The 24,471-nt window shown below is 35.1% G+C and overlaps 1 protein-coding gene across 1 annotated transcript in view; it reads left to right on the top strand.

Annotated features, from left to right (window-relative positions):
- Positions 1-24,471, top strand: part of LOC125673047 (uncharacterized) — a 424,666-nt gene that overhangs the window by 354,030 nt on the left and 46,165 nt on the right. Inside the window, exon 11 of the mRNA XM_056159423.1 lies at positions 22,459-22,623. Within this exon, the coding sequence (XP_056015398.1) occupies positions 22,459-22,623 (165 nt within the window). The remainder of the gene's footprint in view (positions 1-22,458; positions 22,624-24,471) is intronic.

Raw genomic sequence — 24,471 nt, 5'->3', positions numbered from 1 at the left:
ACTAAAATGAACTATATACATGACACGAAATAAAAAACGTGGTTTCTTTCTCCATAAGATACTTAAATCAGCCATAGTATCTGTAAAATTCAAGTTTACCACCACCAGTGCATTATAACCGTGATATTTTTCAGCAATTCGGAATATCGTTTTTTTGAAAAATAAAAATAGTGCTCCTAGCTCGCCCTAAACTATTTTTGCATTGATGGTCAATTGAAAAGGTGTATATTATAAAAATACTTTAAATATTTTGGGCGAGATGAAACCAGTATGACAAAACCTTTACAAAATAACCAGTTTTTGGTGGAAAATGACAAAAATACGGTACCATATCCGGTTCTAGTATGTATACAGCTTAAGTTGTGCTCCTATTTTTAAAATCTAACATGTTTTTTTAAGCCCTGGATTCTGATACATATTTATAACACCAATACTCCTATTCAACACTTACTTTCATTTTTATATATTTTAAGGGCCATAATAAGGGGTTTGTGAATCAGGTTCTTTACATTACAACATTGTTTTCACCTCACTATGGAATATAAAGTCAACGTGTACAATAAGATAATCCGGTTTGATACACATGTTGTTTTCTCGTTGTCAATTAGCATCTACTTGTGCACAAATCAGTGTTGTAAATCATCTTTCTCTGTATGATGGTCGAATAATAGATTAAAACAAAGATATTATATTCGAATTAATGATTTACCATGTAAGTATTACCCTTTTCATTTTGAAATACATTTCTCACTGGGGAAAGGGGGATAGTGCTTAATTGCTTGATTCGTCATTCAACAAGGATATAAAAAACATACGTCACATTTTATCACATGACGTCAATCACATTAAGATGAGGATCGCGATTTGTTACTTGCTTACATATTCTCCTGTGTTTGATTTACTATTAGCAACAACGTTGCCTGCAAAAGTGCGTTTTCATGTAGTAGAAATTTCCACAGAGTTAAGGTAGTGATTGCATGGGTCATTGAAAATTAATGAATCTATGATTTTTTTTAATTTTTACATATTGTGTAGTTAACAGTATCTGTAACTCATTATGAAAGTATCATATATGGTTTTCACGGAAATTGTGACGCTACGGTTGTCATAGTAACCCCTCTTGTCTACTTTCCGTAATAAATGATACAGGTATTTGAGGTGATGTTTAAAAATGATACAAAAGGGGTAAGGGATACAGATTTTATATCAAATTGAAGTTAAAGCCTTAAATGATATATAATTTGTATCAATATGTCCATTTATTTTCATATGAAGTAGAAGCAGGGCTGCTTATGAGCAATTTCGCAATTTTTAGAAGGCAATTATTCACCAAAGCAGACATAATTTCACCCCCTGAGGAATAAATAACCAATTATTTTTTTTTTTATTTTAAAATATGTTTTAACATATGTTAGGAGGAATTTTTGCTGAAAGTATCAATATTGGTTTTCAGGTTTACTATGGCGCTATGATCACTATAGTTACCCCCTCCCCCTCCTTACATAAATGCTACAGGTGATAATTACAATAGATATGCATCTTACATGCATTTATTTCAACTCATATTAAAACTATGAAAATGTGTTGATGTTTATTATTGAGTTTATTCTACATAGAATGATAGTACTGTTGCTTTGGAGATGTTTTTATTACTTTCTATTTGAAATTACTTGTATATTCATGCTCTGTAAGCGTATGTTAAAAACGCGGGAAATATAACACAGCCGATGTAAGCTGTGTATTGTGACGTCGTATTACCTGCGACGTTTTTTTCCCTCTTTTCAAACCAAGCGATTATCAAAAACAACAAAACTTTCATTATTTTTTAAATTATAAGAAATAACTGAAGTAATTGAGAAAAACATAATAACAGCAAGTGTTGTTTTCGAAATTCACACTTTTTGATTTCTTTTAACATCCACATTACATAGTAGATTTCCTCGATTCCCCGACTCGGAGGCTCTTAGCTGACGATCTCAAAGTAGAGGATGGGAATATTTGTAGCAAAATAAAGGTTTTAAATCTATGTATAGTGTACTTAGGAAAGATATGATTAAAATTATTGATATTTTTTGCTCAAAATGACGCGTTTACATAACCCGTACGTGATTCCTTGGCCTAACAGTTTCCCTTGGATATTACATCCAGCATTTTCCGGAATCGGAAACGAAAATAATCTCTTTTTAGATAATACATGAATTAAACCACGTGATGCCATGCAATCACTACCTTAACAGCCGTAAATTATTGCATTTTCTGATATTTGAAGACTTTCTTTGGGTAGGCCTGAACAATGTATCTTCCCGTATTTTTTCAATCTGTCGGAGATGAGCGACCTCAAAGTTGATCTCCATAGGGAAGTGAAATAAGCATTGCATGCATAATCTACACATATTTTCTGTCATGAAAAACTTCACATTCGATACAATATGTTGATGGATAGGCTCTGTAGAACTAAGATTAAATATTATATATAGCTCTGCCTTCACAGCTAGACGATTCATAGTTGTTCCTAAGTTAATCACTACGCTTCTCTGTTGACTTTTATTTTCCAGAGTTTATCTACATTTTGATAAACGAAAGTTAGTATCTGTCTCTTGCATTAAATTATAAGTGATGACTTTAATTCTGGTTCAAATGATACGAATACAACCTTCTTTGGGTCAGTTTACGCTTTATTTAATCCGCGAATCTAACTCGTATAATTTGTCCCAGGATTAAAGTCATTCCTTAAATATATGCTCAAAGAAAAGATGATCAAACGTAAACATAAAAGAAGTTTGAAAGAAAATATAGACAAAGGTATGTTTCGAACTTCAAACTTAGCAGCATCATCGCTCTAACCATTGCTTCATGAAGACATGGGTATGAGAAATAAAGAAGTCTTGACAAGTTTCTTGATCTTTGAGTATAAATTCGAAAATGAGGATTGGTAGTATATTCTAATAATTTTCAACACACTGATCACCTTCAACCAAAATTTATTCAATGGAATGGAGTACAATGATATCCATAAGGAACAATGTGAAAGGTTTTATTCTGATGAAAGATTAACTTTTCCAACAATTTTTGATTGTTGGATGATACCGTTGTATCTACTATGTACTCTGTGTAAACTCGGCGAATTTCGTGCGTATAAAATAAAAGAACTATTGACGGTTGATCGTACTTATTGTGTAAGCATGGTTCTCACATACATAAACTGGAATTGTATTACAAAGGATTAGTGGAATTTGGTATTGAAGGAGACTACTTTACACGCGATAATACGTACTAAGTACGATGTTGTCCTTTTACGGTGCGATACTGAACATTGTGGATTTAACAACAGAATTTTTAATTATTTACGTCATAACCGGTAGGTGAAGTGCCACATATTTTGATCCATGCTTAGCGCTTAAGGAAAGGTGTTGGTAAAATATGGAACGGAAAACGAAATGGAAGACGGAATGAAACGGAAAACGGAAATACTGTATGCAATATTACGAGGTCAGTATTTTGCAAAATAAAAGGTTGATGATGAACAAGGGAAGCAGAAATTACACACACACACACACACACACACACACACACACACACACACACACACACACAGAGAGAGAGAGAGAGAGAGAGAGAGAGAGAGAGAGAGAGAGAGATAATCTACATAATCTACCATTTCATATTCTTCATAGTAATGCATACACATTTCAAAATCCTTAACTTACCTTGAAAAATATTGACCCCAAAAAATTAAAAAAGAAATAATAATAATATTGAAAAGAACTTGAATTTTCAGATTTGATATCCATTGAATCCCCCTCCCCCGAAAGCAACACTGCAAAAAATAAAGTAATTCTGCCAACTATGTTCCCGATTATAACCTTATTCAATTGGAGTTGCTTTTATTCTTAATTTAGTTCTATATCTTGTATAATGCATGTATGTATTTGTGTATCACATCAAATTTTAAAGCAAACGAGTTCGGTGTGCATTGAAGGTTTGTCTCATTTGGGATGAATTTATGTGAAAGTTTTTACATTTACCGATAGCCCGCGGATAAGTGTTGAACCCGAAGGAATACAGCGGGAAAAAACAGATTGAAACAGAACCAATGGAGACAATTTCAGCTTCTCCATCGTTAACTTCTCATATTTATGTAGCAATATTCCATAATCACCTGCATATAGTGTTATCTCTCAACTGATTCGATATGCAAGAGTTTGTTCTGGATATGATCAGTTTTTAAATCGAGGCAAGCTACAGACAAACAAGCTGATGGTGTAGGGTTTCAGCAGTCATGTTTAAAGTCAGCATTTCGCAAATTATAGGGTCGTTATAACGATCTAGTTTACTAATACAACTTATCATTGGGTGAAATGCTGTCTGACGTGTTTCATACCGATTGTCAGACCTTTCGTGGCACACACATTTTGAAAGGATAACTCCGTTTACCTGATCAGGGTATAGGGATCAAGGCAGATGTGACTGGTCGACAGGGGATGCTTACTCCTCCTAGGCACCTGATCTCACCTCTGGTATATCCAGGGGACCGTGTTTGCCCAACTATCTATTTTGTATTGCCTATGGGATTTATGAGATTGATCACTGTTCGTTATCTTCACCTTTCATCTGGCAATGCCGACATTTCAAAATCCTTGTCAACGCTATGTAAATTCTTACATACGTTTAATCAATTTATGATGCAGAATGTCAAGATATAATTGTTTTACCTCTTGTGAACAAATTTCCAAAATTTAGATTTTATTCATAACAAAGGTTTTTTATCGGGCTTTTGGTGTTATCTTAGCTACGTTAATCATTATAATTCTTAAATTCTGTTCCGTTTTCCGTTCCGTCTCGTTTTCCGTTCCGTGTTTTTGCAACATCCTGCCCAGACACGTTATGTCTGATATTAAGGCCATATGTTTGAGCGAGGCTCGAACTTAGACCTACCAACTGCAAAATAATTACTCTACCACTAAGTTACAACAAATTATAGGTCAACGTTACTTCCAATCACCATTGTAATTTGTGGAAAATGTAAAAGCTATCTTTTGTCATGCATATCTAGATATTTTTCCGTATATCACGTGATGCATTCCTATAATTAACAACGATTTTTGTTTTAGTAAAGCTACCTAGAGCCGTGTACCATATATGTAGATTGGAGAAAAAAAAGTGGATAGGATTTAAAGGATTTGTACAACAACATATGGAACTGTGCCAGAAAAGCATCGCTGAATTGAATTTATGCAGTCTCCTGGGATCATACATGATTGGCTTTGGGACAGGAAATGAAATAGGTAATGTCTAACACGTGTTTCTTAGATTTAACATCTGAGGAGGTATGTCTTTTAGCAGACATCGAATTATCATTAAATGATATATAGTTAAATATGCATAACACGGTACGTATCTTGCTACATGTATATCAATCTATCGTATTATACGAACCAATGCCAACTGAACATCTCTAAGCATACCAAATGTAGAATAATATGTTTATGGTGTGACCGTTGAAACGAACGAATACCCAGAACATCTTACAGCACGTCTTGGGGCAATTCATTTAACACGGAAATATAGCGCAGTTAATGTAAACAGTGCACGGTGACGTCATCATCAACTGCGATTGTTTTTCTTTCAAATCAATCAATTATCCACAACAAAACGTACGAAGGTATGGGAAAGCTTGTCTGGAATTTAAAAACAGTTGTGGTACTTTCTAAACTATTCACTTTTTTATCTACGGGCTTGTCAATGAAGTATACCGCAGTGGCGGCGACATTTTCCGGAAGCATTATGGGTAGTTCCAATCATTTTTTCAGCTGATGGAGCAAATTTCCACCAGAGTTCGTTTGCTCACAAACTAAACTCTTCCAGTTAGGCATTATGGGATAGCAATTCCTTAGGCTGCGTATACTGTGTGACGTCAATGTAGAATGACGATAAAACATAACGTCTAACGTAAACAATTTTCAAAACAAGAACGTAAACATCAAGTTCATTACTTTATACAATAATTTTAGTATCCCTACTTTTTAATTATCTTTTGATCACTTTATGTTGAAAATAAAATCCATACCTTTATATTAATGATCATTAATGTCAATATCTTCAAACTTTTAACTACGAACTACTTTGGTAGTGTTTTTCCCCCATGAAAATAACAGACTCACAATATACAAATATGTATATTGTACTACGTCACATAGAATATATCTATACATAGGTGACGTTATGAAGCATCAAGAGGGAGTTTGCTGATGAAAAGCAAAACATGTGACTTATTAATTGCATAATCATTGGAGCGAGCTCGTCGCGTCAATTTGCGACGCGAGCTTCGCTCGATAATATATACGGTGTGACCGTTTGACCGATCGAAGCATGAAATGGTAATTAGCCTTCATAATTCGATTAGGTACGGTAAATTAAATTGCACTTTAAAATATAGAATATTAGTTATTTTAATTAAGAAATTAATCTTGCGCTAAACGCCCAGTAACATCTAAATATTAAAGGGGGGATATATGAGATAACTACAGAATCCGCCTATTCATTTATCGCAGGGAATATAACTTGGTCAATGTAAACCGTGCATTGTGACGTCACATAAGACTCGACTTTCTCTATTTCAAATCAAACAATTATAAACAACAATACACCTCGTTTGCAATTTAAAAGACATTTAAAAAGACACAAAACTAAGCATCAAATTTAAAGTGTTAAAACAGTAAAAGTAAATCTACCGTATATTTTTATTTAGGGAGACTCATGAACGCGTTCATCTATTTCGTCGCACTACTATATTTCTATTTGACAATTGGGGTAAAACTGTAAGATCGATGATTATACCATTCGTTTTAACACACTAAGTGTTTGATTACAAACTGTCAGTCTTATATTTTGACATTCAAAATTAAAACACGAGTAACTGTAGAAGCAACTGATGAATGAAACAAGAGGGCGGCGAACATATGGATCACAAAATTTTCAGTGAACGTATGCAGATTGATTGATTGATGTTTTCCGCCACACTTAACAATTTTTAAGTTATATGGTGGCGCCCAGTTTTTTTTTTATTGGTGGAAGAGAGAACCCAGATAAATGTACCTGGGTAGAGACCACCGACCTCCTGAAAGTAAACTGGGAAACTTCCTCACTTATATGAACGTATGCAGAGATTATATATATACTCATTTGCTGATTTTCTAAGTTTTTTCTTTTACATGCGAGTTACGTTTAGAGCCTTCCTTCGGACCATCCGGGCTTGGCTCGATATTAAATACCAAAACGTGTACTTTCTACCTTGATTTCCAAAGTGCAAAAATTGTGAAAATAACGATAATGATCAATCTCAATTTCAAATATCCACCAACTGCATGTCAAAGACACAGCGTATGTTCTCTTCAGTACTATCTTTTGTTTGACATGAAAATGAAGTTTAAGGATAATTACCCCTCATACTCGCGATGCATTTTAGATTGGTCGTTTGAATTCGAAGGTAGTCATACTATGTATCTATTCCAGAGCTACACCCAGTAGCCAAAGACACACTGTGTCTAAACTGAAAATGTACCGGTAATTTCAGGATTTAATTAATAGCAACCAGTCAAGACAAGTTTGAAATTCATAGACGTGTAACAACCACATTTCGGGTGTACGTATGTATACATTACAAGCAAGATGTAAGTGTAATAAGAAGAGTAAATTCAACTTGTCATCCTAGAAAACAACTTTAAAATCCAGGACATGGTCGTTTTAATGTTGGTTGCTTTCGTCAGTTAGTTTGAACAAACTATATAATCTATATGAAATACTGAATTTATTTTAGATTTGTATGGGCCGTCACCCAGCACCCAAAAATGGAGCATTCTTTGTCACATCTTGACATCAGAGGAATACTGCGCGTCATTAAGTTCATCATGGAAAGACAAAACAAGAACTCTGGGAGAAGTATTTCCAGTCCTACAGAACGACTCTATAGTCGACGAAGTCGATGTCATTAAGGAATTGATTGAAACTGACAAAGTACTGACGTATAAAGCAGGGAATAACGCCGTTGGCTTCGTGTCCGACGATGTCCGCCATCAGACGATGAGTTACTTTGTCCTGAATTGTCTGAACACTGTCGAGGCCTATGAGAACTACATGAGAGTGTCGTCAGTAGACTCGTTGTTGGAGTATGTACGTCCGTGGGATTACTACAAAGCTTACGATGAACGTTATGAACGTTGTATGTTCATACCTGAGGAACTAAAGAGGACACACATAGAAAGGCTTGGATTGATGGACTTACGTCACTACTCTATATACGGTGAAGATCTGTTGGAAGCCCGTGAGTTGCTCATTTTCTTAGCTTTAGATAAATGATTATCAATTCCATATATTTTATTTATGTTAACACATCTCTACCATTGACATCACATACATATCGCAACAATTTGTTTCAACTTATTGAATTAAAACACTCACAAGCAAACAGTAATATTCACGGTCTATACACCAATATACATCGCCAATATAACAAATAGTACGTTTAGTCATCGAGTATTTTTGATAAGGTCCGGGCCAATCAATATCGTGTGCAATTATAATTACCCCGTTTCCTCCTTCCCTGTGTTCATACAATATGTAATTAAGCAGCGTGTGCAATATTATATATAACGGTTGCAACGGACTTGTCAAAACATAACTTAACATTTCATTATATTTATGTGTAAACATATAGATATACATAATTATGTGAATGAAAAATTATAACATGGAATATGCTTTTTAGAATATAAACATGTCTTCCGATTATAGATGTAATCGGTAAAAATTGCATCAGAAACAGCAACCGATTTTAACCGAAAGTCGCTTATAAAAATTAACTGATGTCCCATCATTACTGTTCCAAACTGACTGTGTAACGAATTTATTCATCTAAAGACGTTTAGGAAATTTACCCAGTCTTCAGTAACCGTTTGGCTAAATATCACTCAGTTGTGCAATTGAACACCATATTATACATACATTACATTGAACATCATACAATCACCGTATCAAAACACCACAGTTAAAGATATGAAGAATTACATCTGCTGGTGGACTGTTAGTCCCCGAGGGTCTCTATAGCCCAGTAGCTAAGTACTTCGTTACTAGCTTGAAAATACGGATGTATATTTAATTGCTGTTATAAAATTTAGAAATTCATTTCAAAATTAAGGATTATCTCCCTCATGCATAGCTCTTATCCTTGGACGAATTTGGCTCCACTTTTTTGGCACGCTGTTTTTGGCTATATTTAGCTCAAAAACTTCATAGTTATTTCGGATTTCAAACATTTCGGTTGAGCATCACTGAAGAGACATTATTTGTCGAAATGCGCATCTGGTGCATCAAAATTGGTACCGTATAAGTTTTACATTATGACCTCTGGGTCGAGGCCTCTGCTGGTGGACTGTTAGTCCCCGAGGGTCTCTACAGCCCAGTAGCTAAGTACTTCGTTACTAGCTTGAAAATACGGATGTATATTTAATTGCTGTTATAAAATTTAGAAATTCATTTCAATATTAATGATTATCTCCCTCATGCATAGCTCTTATCCTTGGACGAATTTGGCTCCACTTTTTTGGCACGCTGTTTTTGGCTATATTTAGCTCTAAAACTTCATAGTTATTTCGGATTTCAAACATTTCGGTTGAGCATCACTGAAGAGACATTATTTGTCGAAATGCGCATCTGGTGCATCAAAATTGGTACTATATAAGTTTTACATTAAAGAAACAAATAATATACATCATTCAAACTCTTGAAATTCAATTCAGACGTACACTGAAAGTAAATACGTAAGCTACGGTAGCTGTCAGACCAATGTACTCCTGCACGGATACGGTGTTTTGTAATTTCGGGATGTAATTCGATTCGCAAGTGACGTCACTGGTGCCAATGACATAACACTAATCAACCGTAACTAATCGGCTATTTACATAACTGCAAATGGACATCGTATGTGGATCGACGCCATCAGAGTATGTTGCCATGTGCACACAAATGTAACTATGGCGTCACAGTCGTATGTTACAATATAAAACGCGAGCTTTCAGATGCATCTAAGATATCATACATATCTAAGGTATTCTACCACTATCAATTTCCACTTATATGTTTATGTATTAGAGTGAATAGGACGTTAATGATACCAAAACTGAATCCGTGGTGGAAATATAAATAACACATTATACATGGATTCAGTTCTAGCCTTTTAACTTCATCCACAGGCGCGCTTCCAGCGAAGAAATGCATCGATTTGATGCAATTCCTGCGCCGATCCACGTCCGAGTCTTCTTACCTGTTACGGAAAATGACAGACGCGTGATCCGATTGAACACAAATTGGATTTGCAAGTGACGTCACAGTTTTCAATCTAATAACACACTCTGCATGAGACGCTTCCATGCGAGTTAAAATGCTAGAGAGGAACGTTGAATAATGTACAATCACTCTCTACAGGGAGATGGTGTATTGGAAACGATGTGTCGTGTCATTCTTATTGTCCAATCATATATCTACAAATTTGTATGAAGCAAGTTAATAACAGTGTTTGGTCACCTATAACCTCGACTGAGCAGGCATCCATCTACGCGAGAATAATTTTATAATCAGTAGAATATTTATCTGTTCATTAGATGTTGAAATAAATACAGATAAATCGGTGATTTTTATTTTACCTGGGTAAGTAATAACTTACTGCTTCATATTTAATATCTGGAGACAATCTTTGATATGGTCCATTCATTTAACGGGTACTCTTATTAATATAATATAATATAATACTGTTCAAACCTAATGTACATTTTTCCTGATGCTCCATGATGATGGTAGGTAGGAACTATCGGTATCAAATTTTTAAACGATTTAGAAGATACAGGTTATTATGTATAGATTAAATTCGATCATCGTGTAATTTTTCACAAGGTTTGGACGAATCCGACAACAACTTTGCGGATATCAACACATTTTGTGTCGTTATAAACCATTCTCTGTCATATCTACACGTTTCTCGTCATGCCGAGTCCGCTGTGCTCTTAGCCTGTATGGTTATTGCAGCGGTGGTACAGTTTTGGATGGTTCAATCCCAAGTCGTCTACTGAACTGAAATAACCATACGGAGGTCGTATGATATGTTCTACGATAGGAGTATGGGCAAAGGGCTTATTATTATGTATAACTTTCAACTACAAAAGATTGTAGAGGATACGGAGTTCGTGATTCAGTACGATAACACCACAGTACGTAAACGTCGCTTTTTTTAGTTAGCTCAAGCGATCTTATTATTTGGTCAAGGGTTGGCGTGCGACATGCAATGTGCATACAAGTTTAAGAATTCGGGTCATATCTGAAAACGTCTTGGTTAATTTCTTTCTGTTGTGCACCAGGACATCCCGGGGTCTATCAGAGCAGGTAATACCGCTCTTACGCAATGGGAGATAATTACACAAATATACTAAGATATTGTAGATATTAAAACTCCAGAACACCTGATCGTATTTGAACCAATCTTGAAGAATTGGATAACTTAATTATGTAGAGTTTAATTTGTTCAAGGCTTTACCACTCGGACAAAAGTTGTAGCACTGAAGTGAGTTTGAATTTGGGAAAAACTTGAAATTGTAAAATTTTCAGATGTGACCATTATTCCTAGATATCGGATCGCTTTTGATGAAACTCGGTATATACTTGCCTCTGACTGTTAAGGTAGCTCATTACACTATTTTCATATTTAGCAGCTCGTTAAAACCAAAAAAGTATGATTTCACCATCGAAAAAGTGGTACAAGCTCTCAAGTATTTTATATTATTTTTTTGTGATTTACCCTTGAATGATACAAACGGTTTTTTGTTTTAAGAAAAGAGACTCTAGAGTACAATTTTCTCTGTGATATGATGCATGGTATGAACATCTAAGTAAATATGTCTAAATGACTCAGATATACTTTCTAATTTTAAATGAAAACATATTTTATGAAAATTGAAAATTTTATTACCTAACATTATTATACCCCCGCGAACGAAGTTCAGCGGGATATATTGGAACCACTCTGTCTGTCTATCTGTCTGCCCCTCTGTCTGTCTGTGCTAATCCGTGTCCGGGTCTTAACTTCTTTGTTCTTTGACATAGGCATGCCATACTTGACACATGGGTGTATCACCATGAGACGATGTGTCGGGTACCTTCATGACCTATATATGACCTTGAATTTTGACCTCATGGTCAAAGTTCATTATAGGGTTTTGACATGGTCATACCATAATACATTTTTTACACTCAGGAAAGAGGTAATTTATACCTATTAACAACACTCTTTGGGAGTTTTGGTTAGGGGGGGTATTCTTACATTGCATTGCTCACAGTACATCTTGTTTAAATCTACGAATCAAATATCCAAACAACATGTCAGTCAGAAAAAAGATATATCAGAGAAAAATATTCTAAAAAGCAATTAAAATGACATGATCAAAATTCAGAAGCACTACATTTTTTTGTAAATTGAACCAAGCCCGATTTGAATTGAAGAAAAGTAGTCATTGAGAACATTCCAATCAAAAAATCACATCCCCTTAGTGTAAAATAGTTTCAAATGAAACTAATTTCTTGATGAATAGGGCATAAATTTAGCAAGAATATGATTATTTTACTGATTTCCATCAATCTTACCGGCATTGGTACTTTTTTCTCATGTTTGAATATAGTGATCATTCTAATCTAAAAATGGTCATGTCGTTTCAATTTCTATTGATGACATATTTCTTCGACATATTCAAGGTGAAGATAACGAACTGGGATAAATCTCATAACTCCTATAAGCAATACAAAATAGATAGTTGGGAAAACACGGACCTCTGGACACACCAGGGGTGGGATGAGGTGCCTAAGAGGAGTAAGCATCCCCTATTGACCGGTCACACCCGCCGTGAGCCCTATAATGTATATGTTTATTATGAAATTGATCACTGTTCGTTATCTTCACCTTGCATTTCATTTCCCATTTTTTTCTTTACATGTTATTTTTTTCGGCTGGTGCGAGTTCTATAGCATTATTTGATAATGTTACGTGCCTAGCTATCTAACGCCCTCTCACTCAAAAGTAAAAAAAAAAAAAATATATTATACAACTTCATTAGGTTTAATGGACACTATTTTGCTTATCACCGTAATACATGTTTATGCAAGCGGACAATCTAGGCATGTTTAGAATTATTTTTTCCATCTTCACCAGCGAAAAGATCTTTCATTTATTGTGTGAACTCCTGCTTCACGTGCTGTTTTACGATGTACCGACAAATGTTGGAAATACCACATGTACGTGTTTATGTACATGAGAATTTGGCGTTTCATAAAAAAAGTTTGAAAGTCTGCGGGGAGGTCTGCATACGGATATACATGTATATCTTGATATATATGTGCACCGGAAATATTCCCGATTTACAAACCTGTTGAGGTTTCAACTTACAGAAAACTAAAATCCATTTAGCGACATTGTCCTCTCTATGTTTAGGATTTTTCGTTTAAACATATAAATGTGAAAAATTAACACATAACGGACGACATAAGTCAAGGATTATTAAAATAAATCTTTTTTTATTGAATTAGTATTACGAATTTACAATAACATATATCATTAAAGGATATAAATATATACAAGTTGCCGTTTTATACATTTTGATTTTCACATAAAAATAACTTTTCGCTTAGTATTTCTTTCTTTTATTTCTTTGTTTTATCACACGGAGGTGCACTGTGGCACCAAACGGTACATGTGACATCCACGGAGATCCTTCAAAGATGCGGACAATTTTAAAAGTCCGCCGTGTTTTGGACCTTTGTTTTTGTACCACCGCGTTACAAGGAACACACACAATACCCGTGTCATGTACTGTCTTTCTTTAAAAACTAGGAAAGTACTGAAAAGCGCTAAACTGACTTCATCAATTATGTCTGTAATGTTGATGAGCAGGAACAACAGTAAAAAAGTGCATACGTTAAGACAGTAAATAGGGATCTCCTACTGTCTCGCTAGTGAGCTAGTTTTTCTAGTGATGTGGTAGTGTTTCTCTCTTGATCGTGCACGTTTTGTATAATGCAAAGAGGAATGTATTATGTAGTGATTGACAAGTCTATTAATTAAATACTTTTAATGACCTACATTTTTCCAGTTACTCCCCTTACACAGGAAGTTGGGGGCGCACTTACGATCGCAGTCCTAGGTTTCACATAAATAGTAATAATAAATAGTGTATAGTAAAGCTTACGTTACCAAATTCTTTATTATGTTGAATTTCAACAGGTTGTATTCTATCTATGACACAAATCAGGTTTAGTTTCTTCGATTTTATGGAGAAAACTTTTTGAAATATGCACTTTGTCAAACTGTGGAGTTGGGGGAGGGGGAGGATATGTTATAGGCGTATTTAAACTTTATTTCTGCCCAAGTTATTATACAGTTGATACCGTGAATATCAGTAGTAATCTGTTTTAAAAACAACAGACACCTAGATATCATATAATCAGGCACGTTGCATCGTTAAAAGAAGGGGAAGGCGATTTCATGATATTCCCCTACAATTCCAGACAGATACATTAACAAAATACAAAGCTCGAGAGAGAAGGCGGCAAGGGTTGATCTTTCAGCCCCATTCATTGGTTAAATTTTACTTTCCCACTATGTATAATTCACAATGCTGTTTTAAGAGGGGAGGGGGCTTGTAGCTTATATATAGATCGAACTTTGCATTTACTTTGCATGTAATAATAAAAGAGGACAAACCCGTTGTTGCTATGTGCCTGATGATTGTTTTTGTGCTCATTTGAGTAATTGAAGTGCAAGAAGAGCTGTAAGTTGAATGTTTTACACAAAATTTAACTTTCTAAAGATTGAATTACACGCACGTTGCGTCGTTTAAAAAAAGGGGGGTGACTTCATAATATTGCCCTATAATTCTTGACAAGTATTTTGGGTTTTTTAAATCCATGTTCTGTTTATTGCCACCTGGTGTACATCCAGCAACACGCAGTTTTATTCAGTGTGAGTGAATGAAAATTAATAATGTACATGTATGCGTTGGTTGCACATGTGTTTTTAGGCATATTTGCTTGTATGTGTATAGGTTGTCGAAAATAGTGAAAAAAATAATAATGAAGAATTGCTGATATACTAAAGACATCCCGATTCTGATCTAAAGAAGTCGGGAAGTAGTTGATATTTACATACTTTCTTACATCATTACAATATTTACTGATTGTGTGAAAACCACACCGGAGACATATACTAGTAAATGTAATCAGTAACCGAACTATCATTGCTCAGCTATACTATTTTTAAGTCATTACACTTAAGTTTCAGAAATTTTCCTTAACTAGCAATTGATTGCAATCAAAAATAGTAAAGTTGCCATTTATTCCTTATATGACATCGTCAACTGAGGACCACAATATGCTGCGCGCCATCTGTAATAATGGGGAAATAACTCGCATAGTATTGTGAAAAATGTAGGCCATTACAACACCTTTTGCAAAGGGATGACAACTGTTAACTGTTAAATTTCTGCTCTAAAATGACACAATCAATACATTTTGAATCATATATTCAACTCATGCAAAATTGTCCTTATGATACGCTTGCTTTAGAATTTTATCATTATGCCCCCGAAATCGAAGATCGGGGGGGGGGGGGGGGCATATTGTTTTTGTCCTGTCTGTCATTCTCTAATTCTGTAAATCTGTAATTCTGTCATTCTGTCTGAAACTTTAACCTTGCTAACAACTTTTGAACAGTAAATGATAGAGCTTTCATATTTCACATGAGTAGTCCTTGTGACAAGACCTTTCTGTGGGTACCAACATTTTTGACCCCGTGACCCTGACCTTGGAGTTTGACCTACTTTTTGAAAATTCTAACCTTGCTAATAACTTTTGAACAATAAGTGATAGAGCTTGATATTTTAAATGAATATTCCTTGTGATAAGACCTTTCCATGGGTACTAACATTTATTACCATGTGACCTTGACCTTGGAGTTTGGCCTACCTTTTGAAAACTTTAACCTTGCTAATAACTTTTGAACAATAAGTGGTAAAGCTTTGATATTTCACATGAGTGTTTCTTGTGACAAGACCTTTCCGTTGGTTTTAAACCTTTTGACGTTGACATTTAACTTTTATTTTTTTTTACATTGGTTATTACTTCTAAATGGTAAATATTAGAGCTTTCATATTATATATGAGCGTTTCTTTTGACAAGATCTTTCTACTAGTACCAAGATAGTTGCCCTTGTGACCTTGGCCATCTTTGGAGTTGGCCATTATCGGGGGCATTTGTGTTTCACAAACACATCTTGCTTCCATTCAATTTCAAAAGGTTGACGAACTCTAGCCTATACACCCACCCTTTTTGATTCAACAACACCTTTGGACTGACTTTTTCTAAATAACAATTTCTATTACCTATCAATATGAAAACAAAAGGTTCAGGATTTTTGAATTATATCCAACAGAGGGGTAAAAAACTTTGTAAAGTGTTACAGTACCAGTAACGTTATTCTTGACATTCATATCGTGTTCTATCGTGCTTGTATCATATCGTATCGTGCGTGTATCCTATAATATCGTGTTTTGTGTTTATCAGGTTTTCCGTTTTCTATCGTGTTTTGCGTTTATCGGGTCTATCCTGTATCATGTGTTGCTTGTATCAGCTTTTCCGTTTATCGTGAAAATCGTTTACCGTATAGCTTCGGGGACTATTGGAATTGTATATCAAATTTAATGAAAAAGTACCAACTGTATTCGTTTTGTTAAAGAGGTTATTTTTAGGAATCGAGGAAAGACAGTATGTTTAAAGCAGAAAAAGTGCCATCTTTCTGTGCAGAGTGGGTGAACATTTATCACAATTTCATTTTAAGTTGTCTGGAAAGTTGTTCTGCTGAGCAAACGAAGGACAAAAAATATGATTGCTCCTTCATCTGAAGTTTATAAACATTTGCTTGTCAAGAAACAAATATTTGTAATTAACCCATACAGAGAGATAGGAAGTTCGATTTGAAAGGAAAAATCAGTAAATCGCATTGTTTATTACGTATATTTAAATAAAGGCTCCTTTTCTACTGATTTTTCCACCTGTATTCTACTTATATACATGTACCAACTACTGAAGTTATGCGCGTCCTTATATCTGATTTTGTGTATCACCCTTGCTTTGGCAGCAAACATTCTCAGGGACATTGTATTTCACACATGTAGAAGATTTAGGTTTTAAAAGGGTACAAGGGTGTTGCATGTCCCAAACATCTGTTCAACTGGGCAGGACCCTGCTGTCAGCGTTCTTTTTTTCTTTCTCACATATGTCCGTGTACATGACATTTGTACTATGTACCAATAGTCGTGCGGGTAGATACTGAAATTAATGCCGGTTTTGATGATTATTTGATTTTTTACATACTACACACGAATTTTTTTAAGTGTTCCAAAATCGAAGCCGTTTTTAATAGTTCATTTATACTTTGTTATTAAAATATCAATTCAAATAAATATGTTCAAGTTACTTATGCCCATCAATTATCACTCATATTGTAGAAATATCTAACGTATGAAGATATGGTGCTGTAGATTGGATTTTTTTTAAGCGGTCATGATGAAAATAATTGTTATTATTGAATGAACGTTGAACATAGAGCTTGATGCAAAATAACCACATCCTAGGTACACACAAATTATTACTTGGATTTATTTCACATTCAATGTGATAGATATTAAAATTAGAAAACTACCGAGACATGATGTCACTAAATTATATTACATTTAGTTCATTCCGTGTATAATGTATAGATTAAACATTAGGTGACCATATACGTTTTAGAGTCATTGACTGAGAAATTCACACAAGTATATAGCTTCGTTTTCTGATTTTAGCTGTGATGGCGTAGTAAAAATAAATAGAATGAAAAATATTTGTTAAACCAGTACGACCGTGTATTATTATCAACATAATGTAATTATGTTGTAAGTATCAAAATTTCGTTTTGTTTAAATTGCTTTTAAATTTACAACATTTCTATCGGGTTCTCCGTTTATCGTGAAGATCGTATATCGTGTTTTGCGTTTATCAGGTTTATCAAGAAGATCCTTTATTAGGTTTTGCGTTTATCAGGATTATCGTGTATCCTGTCGTATCGTGCGTGTATCCTATCGTATCGTGCGTGTATCCTATCGTGCGTGTATCCTATTCTATCGTGCGTTTATCATATTGTATCGTACATATATTCTATCCTATCGTGAGTCTATCCTATCCTATCGTTCGTGTATCCTATCCTATCATGTGTGCACAGCGGGGTTAAGGTGTCCCGAGTAAAATAACAAGTAATAACAGCATATTCATATAAAAGTAAAATTCTTTCAAGCGTCGCATATTTTTAGTAAAAATCGTTTATCAGTACATTAACAAACATCGTATCACGTGGGGAAATCCTTTGCGTACCTATTACATCGTCATACAACTGACCTAGAGCTATTTTTATCCGCTAGACTTTTAGTTGTTTATCATCTCGGTACAGGTGAAAGATGCACTCAGATCATTTGCAGTTTGGGCTTGATATGTCGACATCGATATGGTAAATTTAAAGAGTGATACAGATCGGTACAATATCCTCTCAAATATAGCAATTTCCATAATCTCAACTCAAATGTTGGGCATTTTTCACATTCACATCCAAATCGTATCTAAACGAGGCAAAATATTGTACCTTCTGTATCAAAATCCTAAATCTGCAATTAGCTACCTTTTTGAATATGCCTAGGTCGAAATAAAATATTGTCATCTTTCACCTGTAACGAGTCGATATGTGCATGCGTTGATTTTCTTTATTCCAAATGACTATACACATCGGGGGCGATATCAAGGTCACAAAGTGATGTAAGGATTACTTTACAGTCTTCCGTGCACATACTATATATAAATATATGAGACTTATATATTATCGAAGAAATTTTTTGTTGGGGGGGGTCATCTGACAAACAGATTAAAACACATACAGCTTGAACACTAGGTAACGGCAATAAATAGCGATAACATATTATATCATATACCTAGTAGTGTATCAGCCCTGATATACCTATATTGGCAAGGGCGAGACAGCTGCAAGTAGGTAGGGCTGCCTCTGTATCGGGCCGTTGTCAAGGGGCTGTCTCGCCCTCAAATTTCAAATGGCTATTTCTTCTTTAATCTTTTGAAATCTAACATAACTACATGAAAAAATGATGTTAGACACAATATTTTTCAAATATAATACTTTCTTCGACGACAAAATTTAATTTAAGCAGAAAAATGAAATAAAAACGTTTTCAAAAACAGCGCTAAATTGTAGCGAGTAGCTAAGCAAAGGGGGTAACCCAAGTAACAATTGTTTATTTAGAATAATAACACGTTTAACTTCATTTAAAAACAATCAACGTTATAGGCGACAGAAAACAGTAGGAGGATTATGGAGGGTGATACTAAAGCATTATTAGAAATTCCCAGTCCTAATGGAGATCAAAATGTTAATTTACGGTAATTTTGATGTAGAAAACTGCTTTAAAACGATTTCTGAAATCTAAAATCCCGAGGACTTGGCAATAAAACGAGAAAAGCAGAACCAATATCTTCCAACGTTTTTCAACGACTTATAGATGGTAAACAGATGGGAAACGGTAAAAAAAAAAAACTTACTTCAGTATAAGGTAACATTCCCTAAGCAAATAAATAGCAGCATCAGATCTGTAAACATTCCCGTTCATACGATGACGCCACGTAAACAAAGTTATACAACTCTTACAAATTATATGAAATAATGAAAACGGGCGAGTTTGGTAAATCCGAAAAAAGAAATAAAAATAATTCACTTATTTCCAATTTCAGTATTCGTTAGCAAGCCCCTAGGAGCTGCTTAATAGTATATACATGTACATGAACAGCACATCGATAGATATGACGAGTTTCTCAGCCAAGCAGTTCAGTTAATTGAAACGTCCAGGTTCTAGACCACATGAGGGTATGTCCATGATTAATCAGCAGTGGAATAAAGCTACAAAACCCAGACTTTAGCATGTTTCACAATGCCAATAGTACTGGAAACATAAACAATAAAGTAAACTCACTGAAGGAATAAAATAGTCAAATATCGTTGTACCGTATACCATGTATTTATGTTTGGGTCAATTACCCCCCCCCCCCCCCCCATTTTAAAAAAAAATGTTTATCAACTTGTTGTGTTTTAGGTATATGATATAAACAATATCACACTCTAATGTTGTTCTCGGACCTGGGATTGCCCCTCGAGTGATCTCGGCCCGAGCCCTTAGTGCGAGGGCCGAGATCAACTCTCGGGGCCAATCCAAGGTCCGAGATCAACATTAGAGTGCGATATTCTATATATAACATTTTCCCCGCGATACAACTATAGGCTGTACGTCGTGACGTACTTTTATATTGTGACGTCATATATAGTATGAAGTGCACCGAGGTACATTTTATGATGTTTGTTTTAACTTTACTCGGGACACCTTAACCCTGCTGCGTGTATCCTATCCTATCGTGTGTGTATCCTATTATATCCTATCGTGCATGTACTGTATCGTGTTCTATTGTTAATCATGTCAAGAATAACTGAATGTAGGGGGATGGGCAATATATCAATGAAGCAGTATTTATTCAAAAAATTCTACATAAGAAGAAAAATCTCTTTCCATGACCTTCAATGCGATATTTAGATATATCGACGACGTTTTATTTATTAACAATGCTATTTTTATTCAGATAAACCGCCGCGGTGTTTTAGTGGTTAGAACGTTCGCCCTGCATGCGGAAGCCCCTGGTTTGAATCCTGGCCGCGACAATCCTAAGTCGTTCAAAGAGGTAGTGACAGTTCCATCGCCAAACACTCGGCATCAGGTGTGAATGTCACGGGTCGTCGGAGATGACCTTAGAAACGGATGTCCCGTGTCACAGTAGGTGTGGCACGCTAAAGAACCCTCACCTCTCAAAGGCCGTAATAGCCGAGCAAAGGCCTAAATTTGAGGGCCCCCATCGGTGTTGGTGACGTTTCCATATGAATGAAAAATTCTCGAGAGAGACGTTAAGGAAGATACCATCATTCATTCATATGTCGATTCGATATATCCCCGTGACCTCAAAATAAAAGACATCACAGAGTTGTATAAATATTAAAGACAAACTAACAACTCAACTTTATGATAAACATGATGATTTCACCTTATCCATCATTAACTTTAATTCTTCGTTGAGGCCTCATCCTGAACTATTGGACAATGATTTGAACAAGCTGGAATCTGCACTACCTGTAGATACTTATGTATCAGTTTGACTAATCATGACAGTGTTGCTCTTCAGAAAAAAATAGTTTTAAAATTCATCCCATATATTCTCCTATAAAACAATATTGCGGCCCAATCCAATCCAATGCGGACATGATTTAAACAAAATTGAATTGATACTAGGTTCCTTGAGGATGTTTGGATATGAACGGTGAAGATAACGAACATTTATCAAACTCAACACTCCAATAAGAAATACAAAATAGAGTGTTGGGGAAACATGGACCCCTGGATATACCAAAGGTAGAATGAGGTAATGAAGAATAAGCATCCCCTGTTAACCGGTTACACCCACCATGAGCTTTATATCTTGATCAGGTAAACGGAATTATCTGTAGTCAAAATCATTGTGCCAAAAACGGCCTAAAATAGGTATGAAACGCGTCAGACAGCATTTAACCCAATGTTAGGTTGTATTGATAAATTGGATTGTTATAACGACCGTGAAATTTGCGACGTGCTGACTTTAAACCAGACTGTTAAAAGTCCTGCACCACTGACTTGTTTGTCAGTAGCCTGCCTCGATTTAAAAACTGACCAGACGCATAACACCCTCTTGCGTATCGATTCAGTTGAGAGATATAAATACCATTCGCAGGTGATAATGGAATATTGCTACATGAATATGGAAAGATGACGATTCGTCGTAGGTGTGAATAATGCATCGGTACAAATGTCGGTCATACACATAATTCAACTTGTGAAACTGTTTGGCACACCCGCCCTTTTTTCAGTGTCTCTTCGTAACAACCATAACAGACATAATCTGTGATTTGAAAGCCAATGCAGTATTTCAAAATGGCATTCATAATAGAAAATAATTATTTGTATATGAATATATCAATAAAATTTCTAAGCTTTACAACTTCTCTTTCCCCTCGTATAGATTGAAATATATTGAAATATCTAAATAAGAATAGTTGATAATGTTTTATTTACAGATTACTAATGTTATTCACATTTCATGAACAAAGTCATATTCAAGTTGCTGGGTTTTTTTTATTATTTCAAAGAAATTTGGTATTTTGTGTCTGATGTATTGTATGAGTATTGCAATTTATAATTTCAGTGTGCCTTCCCTATGATGTATTCAATCTTGATTACGTTACCAAGAACCGGTTAATACAATTCACAAAGACACTGGAATCACAGCGACAGGCGCCCCCCGGTATCCTGAGTCACAACAGTGCTCTTGGATCATTTTTAATCCTTGAGAATTTGGACAAAACAATAGGTAAGTCCTTAGAATTGTTTTATTCAGAAGATTAACCATTTATTAAGTGTCATATTGTTAGACATATCGTATTATGTTATACAATAAATTGACGATGAGATGACTGTCGATAAAACTACACAAACAATAAACATGTCGTAATATATAAATATTTCGGAAAAGGACTTCTGCGTTAATTTTCAGTGATTTGCTTTTTATACTGAAAAGAACTGGGAACACACGTTCTCTAAAAACTTGAATGGAACATAAATAATAATACCATGTTTAAATGGCACCCTTTTTCATACACTATGTACATATATGTTGCATATATAACCAGTCATATGTTTAGTGGAAGAACTTAGTTTTGGTAAGTATCCACACTATGTACATGTGATGACCAACTGCTGGATTAGCGAGTTCGATTAAAGCATTTGATCTAAGGAGAAGTAAAACACCCATATCTAGAAATGGCAAATGTTATAGATTGATATCTTTCCCTTTTCCCTTTTCCCGGGAATAGTGGTTATATTGTTCCCCTTACCCTAAACAATAATGATGGCGATACTTCCCCCTACATTCTTAGTTTGTTATAGTTAGCATTTCCCACATGGGTAAGGGTAACCCTATCCCCAAACCAACAATATATTGAACCTCAACTCCTTTAGTGCATGGCTTCGAGATTTACCCATATCTTATTTCATCAGGATCGTTTCGTATAAATAACAAAATACGTATATATTGGGTATATTTTGTCAACAAGTTTGGTCCCATAATTAAACATATATTTGTCATTACTAAAACGTATTAAAGGCAGCAATGATTATATCAATTATAAAGGCATGAGCAAGTCTAGTGAATGCACTTGAAGGTGCACGTGTATTTGGTAACAGCCCCTTGCTTTTTCTAACGTGGACGTGAATGGTATAAACATATCAGGTCGAAGTTATGATTTGAATCCATTTATTGAAGTTCTCCCACACAATTTAAGAAATTAAAGTGTCCCGGAAGTCAACAATACATTTTGGTTTATCTAATGTATTTTAAAAAATAAATACCGATAGTAAAATTATTTGAGTAATTTTTTAATCAACAAACGATATAATGGGAAAAAACAACCTTTATCGTAAATTCACACCTTTACGATATCGAAAACGAGACTGAAAATGTAATACCGGATCTGACATCACAACACATCATTAGCGGTTTCTTCACAACAAGACGAGAGTATAAGAGAAGAAAATATTCGAAGAGAAATGGCAAGTAAGAGTAAGAGACACATATGTGTAGTTGCAGGATGCAACAACAGGCCCTTGGACACCGTTTCCGTCCACAAAGGACGAGCGACAGAGAGCTGCATGGACTCGATTTGTGAGCTGACCCATGCAGACTGGACATGATCGTCACAGTATACTGTTGTTTATAGTGCGCATTTCCCGGACGAATGTTTCGAGGCTCAGTTTTCACTGATGAGAGAATTTGCAATTTCTGTGAAAAAAAACGCTTCTGCCTGGTGCGGTTCTATCGCTTTATCCTAAGAGGAAAGTGGACGACCTCAGCCTAGCCCTTTTCTCTTCGCCAGAGCCTAAACCCAAGCGCCAGGCTGCCGTGAAGCTGGATAAAAATAGGGTACGTCGTGTGTGTTACTTTATTATGAGATTTCCATCGGTAAGAAAGTTTATAATTTTTATTGTAGTCTGTGACGTTGATTAGCTTTTTTTCACTTTATAAGTTACAATACACGTACCATATAACGAGTTTCTTACAGATTGTCGTTTAAACATATTCTGTCATATAGATCCACTGACCTATCTTAGTAATGTGATCAAGAACGTTGCATAATTTAAATATACGTAGACTTTTATTACT

This window comes from Ostrea edulis, chromosome 3 (genome assembly GCF_947568905.1).
Source record: "Ostrea edulis chromosome 3, xbOstEdul1.1, whole genome shotgun sequence".
In the NCBI taxonomy this organism is placed as follows: domain Eukaryota; kingdom Metazoa; phylum Mollusca; class Bivalvia; order Ostreida; family Ostreidae; genus Ostrea; species Ostrea edulis.
This window is presented reverse-complemented; position numbering and strand designations above follow the sequence as displayed.